Raw genomic sequence first — 13,964 nt, forward strand, 5'->3', positions numbered from 1 at the left:
CCCCTCTCTGTTCTGCACTCGTGGGCCAGACCCGTCCCACCAAGGGTGTGGAGGCGGCTGCTTCCGCCCTGTGGCCCTCCACAGTGGCTCCTCCTGCTGCCCAGGGAGCTGCCGTGGTGGGTTCGCGAGCCACACCCTGCCCTGCCTGTGGGTTTTGATCGCTTCCCAGAGCTTCCTCTGTGCAGTCCAGTGCTCAGAAGCCTAGATGAGGCGCAGCAAGGGTGAACCCCGGTACCCCACCCCGTGCCCATCCGCCCTGCCCGGCACTCATGGAGGCCAGGCTGGGAGGTGGTGCTTGCAGTGAGAGTTGGGTTTCCGTTGGCTGTTCCTTTCTTGAGTGGTGGTTTGTCTCTTAATAAAAGGAATTAAACACTGAGCTGACCAGCACTGGGCCAAGTGGGGGGACCAGAATAGGGGCACAGGGTCGGTGAGCCCTCTGATGCTGGCAGACTCAGCACCAGCTAGACCCCTCCACCTCTTCCCCTTTGGATAGTCTCATGGCCCAGGGTTCAAGGAGGGCTGAAGGCACTGGGCCACCTGCCCAGGCTGCCCATGGGAAGAGCCTCACACTATACCACGGGGAACCAGGGATCCCAAAAGCTCACCAAAAGGGTCCTGCAGGCCCAAGGACAGTGTGAAGGCTGAAGAGTCTACAGGAGCCCAGGGCACGTGGGAGGCTCAGTTGCTTAAGCCTCCAACTCAGCTCAGGTCTCATCTCAGGGTCATGAGTTCAAGCTCTACACTGGACATGGAGCCTACTTTAAAAAAAAAAGAAAGAAAGAAAGAAAGAAAAAAAAAAAAGACCCCACAAAGGCCCCAAAGTTCCAGCCTCCAGCCAACTGCCCCCAGATGCAAGAAGGGGGTCCCATGCCCTTGGCCTAGGCCCAGTCCCACAGTGACCGACCTATTCTGGCCCAGTCTGAGGTGGCCTAGTATGTCACAGGACCTGAGCTCTTCAAAGAGATTCAGCCACAACTTTTTAAAGACTTTAATGGTGATGGCAGTACGGGTACCGGCTCATGTTGCCTTAGTTTGCCGGGCCCTATCCCGGCAGCCCGGGAGACTCAGAGTGGTCCCAGGCAGGTCCTCAGGGGGAACGTGCCAGGGGCAGCTCTGGGTCCTGCCCCCGCCCCAGCATACAGCCTGACACGGCAGCCTTCGGAGGCTCAGCTCTACTGCGTAGGGACCCGGAGCACCTGAGTTGGTGGAACTTGCAGTTCAGAGTTTATCTGGAAACGAAAGCGGAGAGGTCATTACACTTCTCCCAGGGCCCTCCTCCTTCGCACCCGTGGGCTCTCCTCAGCCTCCAAGTCTCTGCAAGCATTTCCTCCCCAAGTGCTTCTGAACGCTAGCGAAAGCCGCCAGGCTGCCTGCCTTCAGAGAAGTCCTGCGACTTCTGGTCTGGCTTCTGTTCCCGCCAGCTAACAACCTTTGGTGACCTTCTGAGCCTCCTGCTCTGAGTCACTCTCTCAAATCTTCCGTCCGCCCCTCACCTGTGCAACCCCCCCCCCCCGGGTCTAGCCCTGCCCTTCCCTCCCCACCCTCCTAGGGCAGCAGCACTGACGAAAGTGTGGGCCACACAGCCCTCTGAGGCCTGTCACTGGCAGAGAGGCCATCACGACACCAAGGCTTACCACAGCCTCCGTTCAGGTGTGGCCTGGGGCCTGAAACCATGGCGGGGCCACACTCCCAGTTCCCTGGCTTGTGGCTGTGGCCTCAGTCACCTCAGTCACTTCTCCCACACTGGTGACAGAGGACCTGCCCTCAGCCCAGTGTGTCAAGACTGGTCCTGGCCCACGGCCTCAGTGCCACAGTGGCAGAGCCAGCCACTGTGTGACGAACGGACTCTACCCTTTGAAGCAGAGACATTGAGATTCCTTCTCCCGCTGGCCACGGGGAAATTGCCCCAACCGTCACCGGCATGATCAAGAGTGGGGACCAGAGAATATCTGTCCCGGCTGGAGTGTCTTCTAACCACGTCATATCCCAGGCCGGACAACCTGGGCCAGCAGGGTGGGAAGGGCCCAGGGCTCTGGGCATGTCACAGAGTCTCCCGATTTTGATTCTCCTTGTTGCGAGAATCACTTGTACCCTATCAACTTCACAGAGGGGTACGAGAAAGGGGAAATTTCATAAGGTAGGGCCCTGTGGCCTGGGACACTATGGCGGGCTTTGGCCCTGTCTCTGAGAATGGTCCAGCAAGCAGCGGGCACCAAAGACCGTGGCATCAGAGGGGCCCTATTATAGCCCAGACGACCTGGAGGAGACTTGGAGCAATGTCCTCTCCATTGGCTGATAATTCTGTCCCAACCTGAGGCACGACTGTTCATATTTTATGTCACATCTCAGTGCTCCTTTGCTTCTGGTGAGGGAAGAAACTCATCTCCTAAGAGGAGTCCCACGGCCTCCCTCAGCCTCCTGCCTGCCCTCCTCGGAGGGTCCCTGCCACCCACCTTGGAATCTAGATACTGTTGCAGCAGCATCTGGAGCTCAGTGTTCTGCTGCTCCAGGGAACGGTTCTCTAGCAGCAGCTTGGCCCTCTGGGTCAGGACGAGGCTTTGGGTGGAAAAACAGGTTAGAGGCTCATTGACTCCTCTTCCGTCCTCTGCCAAGGAGGGGTCGGGATCTCTGGGTTTCTGTTGTGGTTAGAGGTGGAAGAGGAGCCCAGAAGCCTCACCCACCCACCGTCCTGCCCTGAACTGACCAGGCGGGCAGGAACAGAATGGGAGCCCAGGGCCGGGGGCCAGCCACCCAACACCACAGGCCCCTTTGGCAGGAGGTTTCCCTCCAAAGGCAGCTTTTTCTCTCCAAGCCAGGGAGGCAGATGAGGCCCTGGCAAGTGGGACCCTTCCCCAGCGACTGCCTGGCCTCCGCCTTCTCCTGCGCCATGCCATGCGCACTCGCACTCACTGGTATTTCTCCAGGGCTGTGTACAGGGCGTCCCAGAGGTTCTGCGTGGCGTCAGGGATAACTGTGGTCAGGGCCTCCCAGTACTCCGAGTCCTTCAAGTTATCTCGCACATACTTCATCTTCACTGGTGCCTGAGAGTCCCTGAAGGTCGAGAGCGGCAGTGGCCTCGTCTGCACCTGGCACCCCTGGGCCCCCACGTGGTGCCAGCCTCGGCGCCCACCCCTCACACTCTCGCTTTCCCACCGCCCACCTACCCACTCGCCTACACCAGCCTATCGGTTTATGGCAGAGTCTCAGAAAAGGCACGTGACTATCATCAACGTTCCCAATTCCTGGTGCCACTGTCGCCTTTGTGACAGCATCACTGGAGTTCTATCCACCCCCTTCTCTCAGCCAGATGACCTCACTGGCATTCCATCCTGCCCATTTTTTTCACTAACGCATCTCAAACCCCCCTCAAAATTCGCCTTCCCCTTGAGGATAGCCTTGATCCAAGATATCATCACCTCCACTGGGACAAGCCCTCAGTTGCTCTCCTGTAGCCAACATCACCTCCCTCCCTGCCACCAAAGGGATCTTTCAATGCAAGCCTAGGGATGCCCAGCTGGTTCAGTGGGTTAAGCATCAGCCTTCCACTCGAGTCATGATCCCAGACTCCATGCTTCTCCCGCTGCCTGCCATTCTCCCTCTTTGGGCTTCTCCCTCTTTGTGCTCAATCTCTCTCTCTCTCTCTCTGACAAATAAAATCTTTAAAAAAAAAAAAAAAAAAAGGCCTACCCATGGCTGCCCCACTCCTCAAAACCGTGGTCTGGCTCCAGTCCCATCAAGGCCAAGTCAAAGGTCTTGGGCACAGCAGACAAGGCAATTCAAGATCTGGCCTGGCTCCCCGCCCACCAGCCACACTTCCCAGGGAACACCCTGACAGCAGCCACACCTCTCTGTCATGATTCTCGAACACACCTTTCCCCACACTGTGACACCCTGAAATGCCCTTTCCCCCACTTTATCCACCTCAGAAAACCCAGTCTGGGTGTCTAAAGCCCTCTCGGACATGCCAGATGGCGTTGCCACTGCTTCCTGTGAGCAGTGTGACAATTGTTACATTCTGGTCATTGTCCGGATGACAAGGTGCGACCTACACACAGCAGACCCCGTGACTGACCGCCGAATGAATGAGGCATGAGAAAATGCAAATCACGCGTGCCCACGGGTTCCTCCAGCCCTCCGCCACATCCTTTCCTTCCTGCCCAGGTTCCAGCCCGCTCTCCTGGGCCTCAGGAAAACCCTCCAGCATCGTACTTGGGTTTCTTCAGACCCATGACGAAGGCCTCCAGGATCTTGAGGACATCATTGGGGTGGATGAGCCTGCGAGAAGGGGGGGCCTCCTTCTCTTCCGGCTCCCCTTCCACGAGGCTTTCCTCCTCCTGCTCCTCGAGGTCTATCTGCTCTCCCGGCTCCTGTCCCGACATCAGGCTTGTTTGCTCCTATGGGGGTGACAGATGCCAGGGGTTGAGCTGGAGAAACACGCAAGGGTGGCTGTGGACTGGGGGTGCAGAGCAAGCATGAGTGTCTGAAGACAGAAAAAGGAGAAGAATTCACAGTAGGTTACAGAAAAGATGCAAAGACACATTTACAGGAAGGAAGGAGCCGTGAGTGGCAAGAGAGGACGAGAGGGGGGTGGGGTCAGGGAGAGGCACGCGGGGGCTTCAAAACAGCGATAACCTCCTATTTCTAAATCGAGACTCATGGGCATTCATTTTACTGATATTCATAAAGCTGACATCACATATATATTTATCGTTTTGAATCAAAAATCACAAACTACCTTTAAATTTTTTAATTTAAAAAAGTCTTCCTCCTCCTCGTAGTTCATCCTCGTGGTTCATTCCGTTCACCACCCACAGGCAAACCAACGTCATCAATGTCTTACCCTCCTTCCAGAGAAATCCTCTGTCCGTACAAGCAAAGCCTTCCCTCGCGTTTTCACACAAATAATCATCTGCGGCAGACCCAGTTCTGCGCTTGGCATTTTTCACATACCGATAAACCGATATTTTCACGTAAAAAAAATGTGTAAAGAGCTTCCTTGATTTTTTGTTTTGTTTTGTTTTGTTCCTGGTGCATAGCATTCCGCTGTCTCGATGCACCACTGATGAGGAAATCAATCCCTTCATGATGGAATTGTAGGTTGTTCGAAATCTTTTCCCATTTCGAGCGGTGCTGAAACCCATGAGCTACAATAAGCACGTGCTTTCGTCGTATTGAGACAGAGCTGCAGAGCAAAATCCCAGAGGAAGAACTGCTGGGGTCAGTGTTTGTGCTGCCCTCCGCGGAGGCTGCGACAACCGGCTCATTAGCAGTGACAGGTGCATGTCTGGTTCCCACGCCCGGGCCGTCACTAGATGCTATCAAACTCGCAGAGTTTTGCCTACGTGACGGGTGCAGATGGAATTTAGAACAGTTTTCATTCTCACTTCTCTTATTATAAGAAGCCTGGTTGTCTTCTCATATGTTTAGAAGCTACTCATATTGCCTCTTATAGGAGATTTTTGTTCATATCCCTCGTCCATTTCACTGAGTTGTTGGTCATTTTCTTATTGGTTTATTTGAGTTCTTTATATATCAAAGAAATAGGCCCTTAACTGTGGTAGGAGTTAAAAACATTCCCCACCCCCACCCCAGCTGTCATCTTTATCTTAATTTTGCTTTTAGTGATTTTTGCCCCGCAGGGTTGTGTTTGTTTTGTTTTGCTTTGTTTCACATAGTCAAATCCATCCTATTTTTCCCTCTTTATGGCCTCTGGGTTTTGTTCACCCTGCCAATTCTTCTCAGAAGCATATCAGGATACTCACCCTGGAGCCAGCAGTACGAAACATATTTTTAATTCAAGTTTTTAATTTTTAAGTTAAAACTTTATAATATTTTTTAACATGGTGGCTTCTTTAGAATAGTGCATTACAATCAAGATGAGTATTACAGATGGGCCTTGCTTTGTAGGAAAGTGGTAAGGATCAAAATATTCAGAACTTGATGGGCCCAGGGCTCCCAGGGGCTGAAGCCTGGCTTTGAGGAAGGGCCCAGGAATAGACACCTTGGGCCTTAGTGTGAGAACAGACTCCCATCCTCCGTCATTCTTTCCTTTGCAAACAGAAATAGTAATAAGACCGGGAACACTACGTTAGCTATCTCTGACACAAAACCCTCACTGTTTCTCCGGAAGGATTATACAAAGGCAGCTATGTCCTCTGGGGGCTTCCAGAATTTCAAACATCTCTCTTTTATTGCACTTCACGTTACCTGACCAGAGGGTGAATGATAAACTCGGTATTTGAGGAAGAAGTTCACCAGTTTATATAAGTCGTCCTCACTTTCAATTCCAAGGGCCTGGGGAGAAACAGGAGTATTGCTCAAACACCACAGCAAGAAGTCCACCGCCTGGGAGAGTTAACAGACCCTCTGCTCCTAAGAGCTGGAGGTTTGACTTGTCCCCCGAGCTCCCCAGCACCTGCCACGGCCCAGAGTGAGGCCACTCGACACTGGGGAAGCTCAATGAGATCACATCTGAGCAGAGAAACAGCGCTCAGAGTCACGAACAGCTCTGTACAGGCCTGGTGGGTATGAGAACGCTAGAGGAGGCTGGACACACATCCGAGTTCAGGGGTGTAGGGGAGAACCTGCAGGCTGAGAGCCAGGCCGTGAGAGAGAAGCTAGTAGAGGAAGGGTCAGGGCTGGGAGACTCCGTGGCCAATCTGTGGCATGGAGAACGAGGAAAGGGAAGGAGGTGACAGAGAGCCCAGAGAAGCCCGGAGACCCATATCTCTTCCCAGGGCCAGGGCAATGTTGGAAAAAAAGAGGAGGCCGGCTTAGAACGCGGCCCCCACCCCATCAACTCGGCCCAGCGGGACCCACCGAGAAGATGGCGTCCAGCCTCAGCAGATAGCATTCGTTCTTCTCCAGGGGAAGGAGAAGGCTCAGCAGCTTGCTCTCTATGAGGAAACCCTGAGAAGGAAGATGACATCTCCAGTCAGAGACGGGTTTCCGAAATGAGTGCCAGCTCTGCAGCCTACCTCTCTGTAACTGTCAGCAATGACTCCACAGAGCAGGGCCCTGGGGATGAGCCCTTCCTGGACACCAGGCCAGTTCTCGTCATGGCTTTAGTTCCTCCCACCTCAGAAGGGTGCAGGCTCACCTCACCCCCAGCCCCTGGGCAAACTTCTAAGTCCCCCAGAGCAACCTATACCTGATCCAGTCACAGATCCTCACCCGCCCAAAGTCGCTTCGCTCAGAGGCTGGCCCTCCAGTATCCGGAGACTAGGACAGCAGGCCCTGAGATGGGGGGCGGTGGGGGGGGGGGGACATGGCGGCAGGGGGGACACTGGGCACCCTCCCCCACTCAGAGCTGGGAAGGCCTGGGGGAGGGCTGCGGGGGGAGGCGGCCATTGGCAGCAAGCCGGTGAGAGAGAGCAGCACCTGCCCCATTGCCTCTCCCAGCAGGAGCCGCCCTCAGGGGCAAAAGCCGATTCTTGGCCAAAGGGAAGTGTCCCTAGGGGATGGGAGGCTGCCAGTCCTGGCTGCAGCTCTAGGACTCATCTCAGAAATATGGGCTTGTGCACCAGTCATATTGCTGGAACATCTCAACTCCCAGCTGAGCCAGCTCCAGCACCCTTGACACGAAATCCCGTGGGTCTGGCTAACATGCCGCAGAGATATCCGGAGCCGGACACACCCCGAGAAATCACAGACCGAGTTCCCAGAGTGAAGCCATAGTCACTGTGGAGATCCATAGTCAGCTGTGGCCACGCTACTCGGCAGGTGGGCTCACCCAGGTGAGACGGGCACCACTTCTCTTGCAGAATCAGCTTTTTTTTTTTTTTAATTAGCAGGAGCCTGTGGGCCAACTTGGCCCACACCTTGCTGACCCACGAAGGGAGGACCCCTTTGCCAGCTGGGGGCAGCTCTGAGGCTGGGCCTGTCTGTGAATGGCCCCAGCTCTGCTGCTCAATGCTCGTGGCCTCCTGCATCCAGGCCGCATCCGGCCCGGCCAGCCTGGGCAGTAGCAGCGCATCGGACACGGGGGCCAGGGGTCCTTCCAGCACAGCCCCACGTGGCCAGCCTCACCGACTCATCACACAGAAGCATCAGGATCTTTCTGGTGGTCCTCGGGGAAATTTGCTTTGGCAGGTCGAGGTAAGACTCTGCTTCCGAGGCGGCCTCCTCCGTCCCCTCCTCGTCTGCAGACGGGGCAGAGAGAAGAGAGAAGCAGGAGAAAAGGGAGATCCTTGCTTGATTTTGTTGACTTTGAGCAACAAACAGCTTTCCTTGAGAAAATTTACCCATTATAAACCTCTTTAAGGTCCTATGGAGTCTCATTAGCCAAAGAAAGCCTAGTGTGGCAAAATCAGGGAGGCTGGCAGTTGGTTGGATACGAGACTAGCAGGAGAACTCTGTCATCCTACAACGCTTTGCTGTTCTAAATTTCATCTCTATGCCAACATCATACTCAAAATCCCGCCATGACCAGGAAGTGGAAGGGAGAGTTTGCACCTGTTTATTCTCACATTAGAGAACAATCTAGCACATCTGCTAGGTGGTTTCTAAACCGGCCACAGATCAGAAGCTGCCAATGAAACCACGGTCCAGGGGACAGCCTCACTTCTTAGCAAGAACTGGTACCCTAATAGCAAGAGCCAAACATTTTCTTAATTAAAATTAGAAATTTAAAAATGTTTTATACTGTATATCCCTCATCTGGAAATAGTCCTAAAAAATTGTCCTACCAGGCTTTACCAGTTGTTTGAAAGATAAAAGGAGACAATATAAATGAAGATATTTTGAAAAGTATAAGACACATCTTGCTGGTGGAAGTGCAAAATGGTCCCGTCGGTATGGAGCAGGATCTGGCCGAATTACAGAGGCCTTTACCCTTTGAGCCAGCAGTCCTACTTTTAAGGATCTATCCCAAAAATTCACAAATTTATGTTCACAAAAATATGCAGACACAAACACACACAGCTATTTATTGCAGCAATGTTTATAAAAGCAAAAACAAACAGACCAAAACCTGGAAATATTCCAAGTGGCCACCAACAGACCATATCTGAGTAAGTTATAGTGTGGTCACACAAAGGAATACCAAACAAAAACGGCATGAAAAACGTGCCCTCTTACTACCATAGACTGATCTCTAGGATACTTCGTAAGTGAAAAAAGCAAAATGGAGAAAAACATATGCTTTTCATTAAGAAAGCAGGTCTGTATAAATAAAAACAAATATATATACACATTTGTTTGTAAAAGCAATGGAAAAATAAACCATACATTTTTAGGTAGTTACCTACAGGAAAAGGATAAAAATAGAGTGGGGAGGGTAAGACTACATTTCCTCCAGTATACCTTGTTTTATACATTTGATTTTGGAAGGATGGAACTATTTTACATAACTATAAAAACAAAATTAAATTGTAAAAAAGCAATCCCTAACAATCAAAAGTAAAACAAAACAAAAAGACCTAAGTATGTATTCGCTTGGTGACATAACCAAATAGAAACAATTCTAAGTGGCTTTAAAAGGCACCAGTCGGGGCACCTGGGTGGTTCAGTCGGTTAAGGGTCTGCCTTTGGCTCAGGTCACGATCCCAGGATCCTGGGATCCAGCCCCGTGTCAGTCTCCCTGCTCCGCAGATAAGTCTGCTTCTCCCTCTCCCTTTGCTCCTCCCCTCTGCTCGTGCTCTCTCTCGATCACTCTCTCTCTCAAATAAATAAATAAAATCTTTTAAAAAAATAAAATAAAAATAAAGTAAAAGACACCAATGGGAGTGGGTGGTGGCTGGGTGACTCGGTTAAGCATCTGACTCTTAGTTTCAGATATGTTCTTAGGGTTGTGAGATGGAGCCCAGTGTCCAGCTCCTCGCTCAGTACGGGCTCTGCTTTGTCCCTCTCCCTCTGCCCCTCCCCCAGCTCTCTATCTCTCTCAAACAAAATCTTTTAAAAAATAAATAATAAAATAAAATTTAAAATAAATAAAAGACCACACTCTGTCTGTACATCCCTAGTGGAATGTGTCCTAAGAGTAAAAAGAACTTCAAAAAAGTTCAAACAATCTTTCATAATCGTTTTGTTAGTGCCCAGTGGATACTTCATTCTGCAACTGTTCTGTGGCTGTGGGGAAAACAACAAGTAATTATTTTGGAGTCACTGTGCACCAAGATTTTCAAGTTAGAAGAAATGAGATATACCTTGATAAGTTTAAGTAAAAATTCTGGCATCCCGATGATGAGGAAGTGTTGGAAGGAACACGTGATTAATTTTATGGTGAAAATGTAATTCTACACCCTATGCTCATCCATTAGGAAGCCCTAAAAATCGATCTATTCCAACTAATGTGCACTCCAGCTCCCAGACTATGGCTTTAAAATACCATTCCCTTTAAAAGAACCAGGTCGCCTTGACCTTGAGAAATGGCTGATTACAAACTTGAAGCAGGAATGTTATAATGTGAGACTGGAAACTGGGTCATTCTGGAAAGCCTGGAAGCTATCGATGACTACTGAGGTTGTGTCAAAAGGACCCAGAAGCCAACAGGAAGAGACCCCCACCAGCCAGAGGGACAACGTGAGCACCTGTAAGAATAAGGGCAGTAAACAAAACACATCAAATTTGTTTAAATCCAATGGGTCCATAATGGTATGTTTTTATTAATTAATTTATATATTTGAGAGGGAGTGTATGGTGGGGAGGGATGGGGGAGAAAAGAGAGAGAAACTCAAGCAGACTCCAAGCTGAGCACAGTCCCACGTGGGACTGGATCTCACAAACCGAGGTCACCACCTGAGCAGAAACCAAGAATAGGACACTTAACCGACGGCACCACCCAGGTGGCCAATGATACTTATTTTATAAAATGTTACTGGCCACCTTTGGAAAATGCTAAGAGACCCAGCCATTTACTTTGAAAACTAGTAAAGAGAGAAAGAACAACATCTGTTTTTCCTGTATGAACTGTGCCTCAGGGTAACAAATAGCTGATGAGGGGAAGATTCTGTTTCCAGAAGTGTTCTAGCTACTACGCGAAGACATATGATAGAATGTAGAATATCGCCATTTTGCAACCCCTAAGGCAATGAATGGATCTTAGACAATGACTACCAATGGCTGCCAACCGCCCAAAGAGAGAGAGACAACCCGCCATTAGTTTCTCTCAGTGGAGGTACACGACAATGTACTCAGCAAAACCAAACCGAACCTGAATCTGATCGAGCTTCTAGATCGAACTACCAGATTATAATACAGGGAAGAGGGTAAAGCTGTCAATTAACTTAGAGACTTAGAAGCCACAACGATGGGCCTTCCAGCTACGAGACCTCCTCCCTTTCTCTGGACTTCAGCGTGCTCGTCTTTGAAATGAATGGGTTGACCTGATGGTCGGGACCGGCCGGAGGCTCGGGGGCTCTGGGGCTCTAGGAAGCCGTTCCAGTCACCTGCTTGCATCAGCACCTCCTCTAAGATCTGCGCGGCAGACTTCCGCGGCTGCTGAGAGATCGGTCCCACATTCCTCAGGAACCAGAAATCCGGTGCCGTCCAGGGGAGCCCCAGGTGATGGGTGTGAATGATCCTGTCTACAGCAAAGGCTCTGCTGATCAGATCCTTTGCCTCCTCTTCGTTCATCAGCCAAATCTCCCGAAACTGCTTGTCATCAACAAGAGCAAAATGCCTGTGAAGGAGAGTTGCTCGGCATGGCCAGCGGACCCCGGGGCCTGGCCTGGATCCCCTCCATGAGCAGGAGGGTGAGCCCAGAGGTGGAGCTGTGGTGCCTCCCCCATCTGGGTCACCAGCTCTCTTCTATGACAGACAGCCTAGACGCGGTCATCACGTGTCTCAAGAAAAGGTAGGTGACATGCAAGGGAAGGGGCGGGGAAGACAGCACGAAGGACTCTGTGCCCCCCATCTCTAGTTAGGACAAATGCCTGGGACCCAGGTCCCTAAAATACCTCATGGCTCTCTGTAGCTCCTTGAACTGCGTCACAAAGCGTTTGTAGTCTGAGGTCAGCGACTGGTTCTCCTCCTGAAAGTGCTTGATTTGTTTGTTGTATTTCGCTCTCAGATTGTTGAGGGCATCATGCAGGCTGTGGGGCAGAGGGGACAGAGTTCATCCGTGGCTGAATAGAAGCAGTGGTGTCCATTCCTCTCAGCAACTATACAAGCGCTACAGACCCCAGGGCCAGAGCCATGCAGGTGCAGAGAACCCTCCCGTTTATTCTGACACCCAGTGGCCCCGACTGTGATCTGGGAAAGGCCAGCCACAGGAGATAAGGGGATGGTCCAGGACTAAACGCCTCCACAACAGTCCAGAGCCCCTGACACACTGAGGGACAGTCTCCTGCTCAGAAGCGTGACCCAATCCTCCCCAACACGCCGCCTGCAAGCGTGTCTGTTTGGAGCGCCACCTCACGTCTTTAAAGGGCAGATCTCAACTATTTCACTGCCATGATCTGGATGTTCAATTCCAGTCTAAAACAAGGAAAACAGAAGGGAAAAAAGTAAGACTTCACACGGCAAGTCTATGAGCTATGAGCCCTCTATCCTCAGAGAGCCAATACTGTTCATTCACTCCCTCCCTCACTCATCAAACATGCACGGCCTCTTGCCAGGGCTCTATTTGAATACAGCGAGAGTACAGGGATATGTTCCAACAGAAGGTACTATCAGTCGAGCCAAAGGCAAAGACACACTCATCACAGCAGAGCATGAAAGCGCGGTGGGGGACACTTTACACAGGATTCCGGGGAGCCCAGAGCGGAGGCCTGGAAGTTACCCTCTAGGGGTGTGGCCAAAAGTTCCAGCACAGTGAGGGACAGTGATAGCCTGCCAATGGCCCTGCGGGCCCAGGCATGTCACAGCTCCACATCTCACTGCTCTGAGAGCTCTGGGCATGGAAACTTGTCTCATGAAATATGCATGGCAGGCTCGGTTTTTAGACCCAGGACCATATGTCAGACTCCAAACCCGTGAAGAGGTGTCTTATGTCAGTGCCCCACTTACACAGGAAGACAGAGTCTGAAGGCCTACATATTTTCAGTTTAAAAATTCTAAAAATAAAATTTTCTGTCTTAAGCATTATCCTGAAATAAACATAGGGTTCCGAAACACACAAACATTCACCCTTCATGCTTCCAGCCTCAATAAAATGCAAAATCATTTAACTTAGGCTCTGATAAAAGCCTAAGTTAAAAAGTGATATCTGGGGACACCTGGGTGGCTCAGTGGGTTAAGGCCTCTGCCTTCAGCTCAGGTCTCAGGGTCCTGGGATCGAGCCCCGCATCAGGCTCTCTGCTCAGCGGGGAGCCTGCTTCCCTCTCTCTCTCTGCCTGCTTCTCTGCTTACTTGTGATCTCTGTCTGTCAAATAAATAAATAAAATCTTTTTTAAAAAGTGGTATCTGATAAAAAGTGATATCCATTTCATTTCCTTAACTACAACATTCTAGGAGACTTTCCACATATAGATGTAAAAAAATTTTACTAAGAAAAAAAAATGTATTAAGTAGCCATCCCAAAGTGTTTTTCCCTGCAGCACTCAGTAAAGGGGTTTCTATGTGTCATCTAACCGTAGAAGCTAATAAAACAAAAATCAACTCAAGGTGCGTGCTGCAGGTCGGGGCAAGGCATCAAGACAGGAACTAGACAGGACAGGCGGCTGTAAGGGGAGGCTCCCCAGAACGTCCCCTCCTCCAGGACTGGCTGGCTGGAAGCTAGAGATGGAGGGAACAGAGGTGGAGGACGGGAAAACTGGGGGGTAGGCAAGCCAGGTTTCAAAACTTGTCTCCTGGCAGTGACAGCGACTCTCCAAGCTTAAATGTCTTTCAGCAGTCCCAGATAAAGTGAGGAGGTGAGGTTGATTTAGGGACATGTAGCTGGGAGTCATAGAGAAAGAGGTCATTATTCAAGGCACCCAGGTGACTCAGTCGGTTAAGCCTCTGCCTTCGGCTCAGGTCATGATCTCAGCGTCCTGGGATTAAGTCCTGAGTCAGACTCCCTGCTCCGTGGGGAGCCTGCTTCT

General features: G+C 51.1%; 1 protein-coding gene across 3 annotated transcripts in view; it reads right to left on the reverse strand.

Annotated features, from left to right (window-relative positions):
* Nucleotides 1–973: 973 nt before the first annotated feature.
* Nucleotides 974–13,964, reverse strand: part of DRC1 (dynein regulatory complex subunit 1) — a 41,209-nt gene continuing 28,218 nt past the window's right edge. Inside the window, exons 9-17 of one of the 3 annotated variants that reach the window (XM_013050439.2) lie at nucleotides 11,898–12,032; nucleotides 11,388–11,620; nucleotides 8,029–8,141; nucleotides 6,820–6,909; nucleotides 6,208–6,294; nucleotides 4,210–4,394; nucleotides 2,911–3,051; nucleotides 2,454–2,556; nucleotides 974–1,229 (exon numbers count right to left, since the gene is read on the reverse strand). In XM_013050439.2, coding sequence (XP_012905893.1) covers nucleotides 1,173–1,229; nucleotides 2,454–2,556; nucleotides 2,911–3,051; nucleotides 4,210–4,394; nucleotides 6,208–6,294; nucleotides 6,820–6,909; nucleotides 8,029–8,141; nucleotides 11,388–11,620; nucleotides 11,898–12,032 — 1,144 coding nt within the window. In that variant the 3' untranslated portion in view covers nucleotides 974–1,172. Of the gene's footprint in view, nucleotides 1,230–2,453; nucleotides 2,557–2,910; nucleotides 3,052–4,209; nucleotides 4,395–4,840; nucleotides 5,183–6,207; nucleotides 6,295–6,819; nucleotides 6,910–8,028; nucleotides 8,142–11,387; nucleotides 11,621–11,897; nucleotides 12,033–13,964 lie in introns of those variants that run through there. The other 2 variants (XM_013050440.2, XR_006606513.1) reach the window with 2 other exon arrangements.

The sequence above is a fragment of the Mustela putorius genome, unplaced genomic scaffold (genome assembly GCF_011764305.1).
Source record: "Mustela putorius furo isolate JIRA1106 unplaced genomic scaffold, ASM1176430v1.1 tig00000281_pilon_pilon_pilon, whole genome shotgun sequence".
Lineage (NCBI taxonomy): Eukaryota > Metazoa > Chordata > Mammalia > Carnivora > Mustelidae > Mustela > Mustela putorius.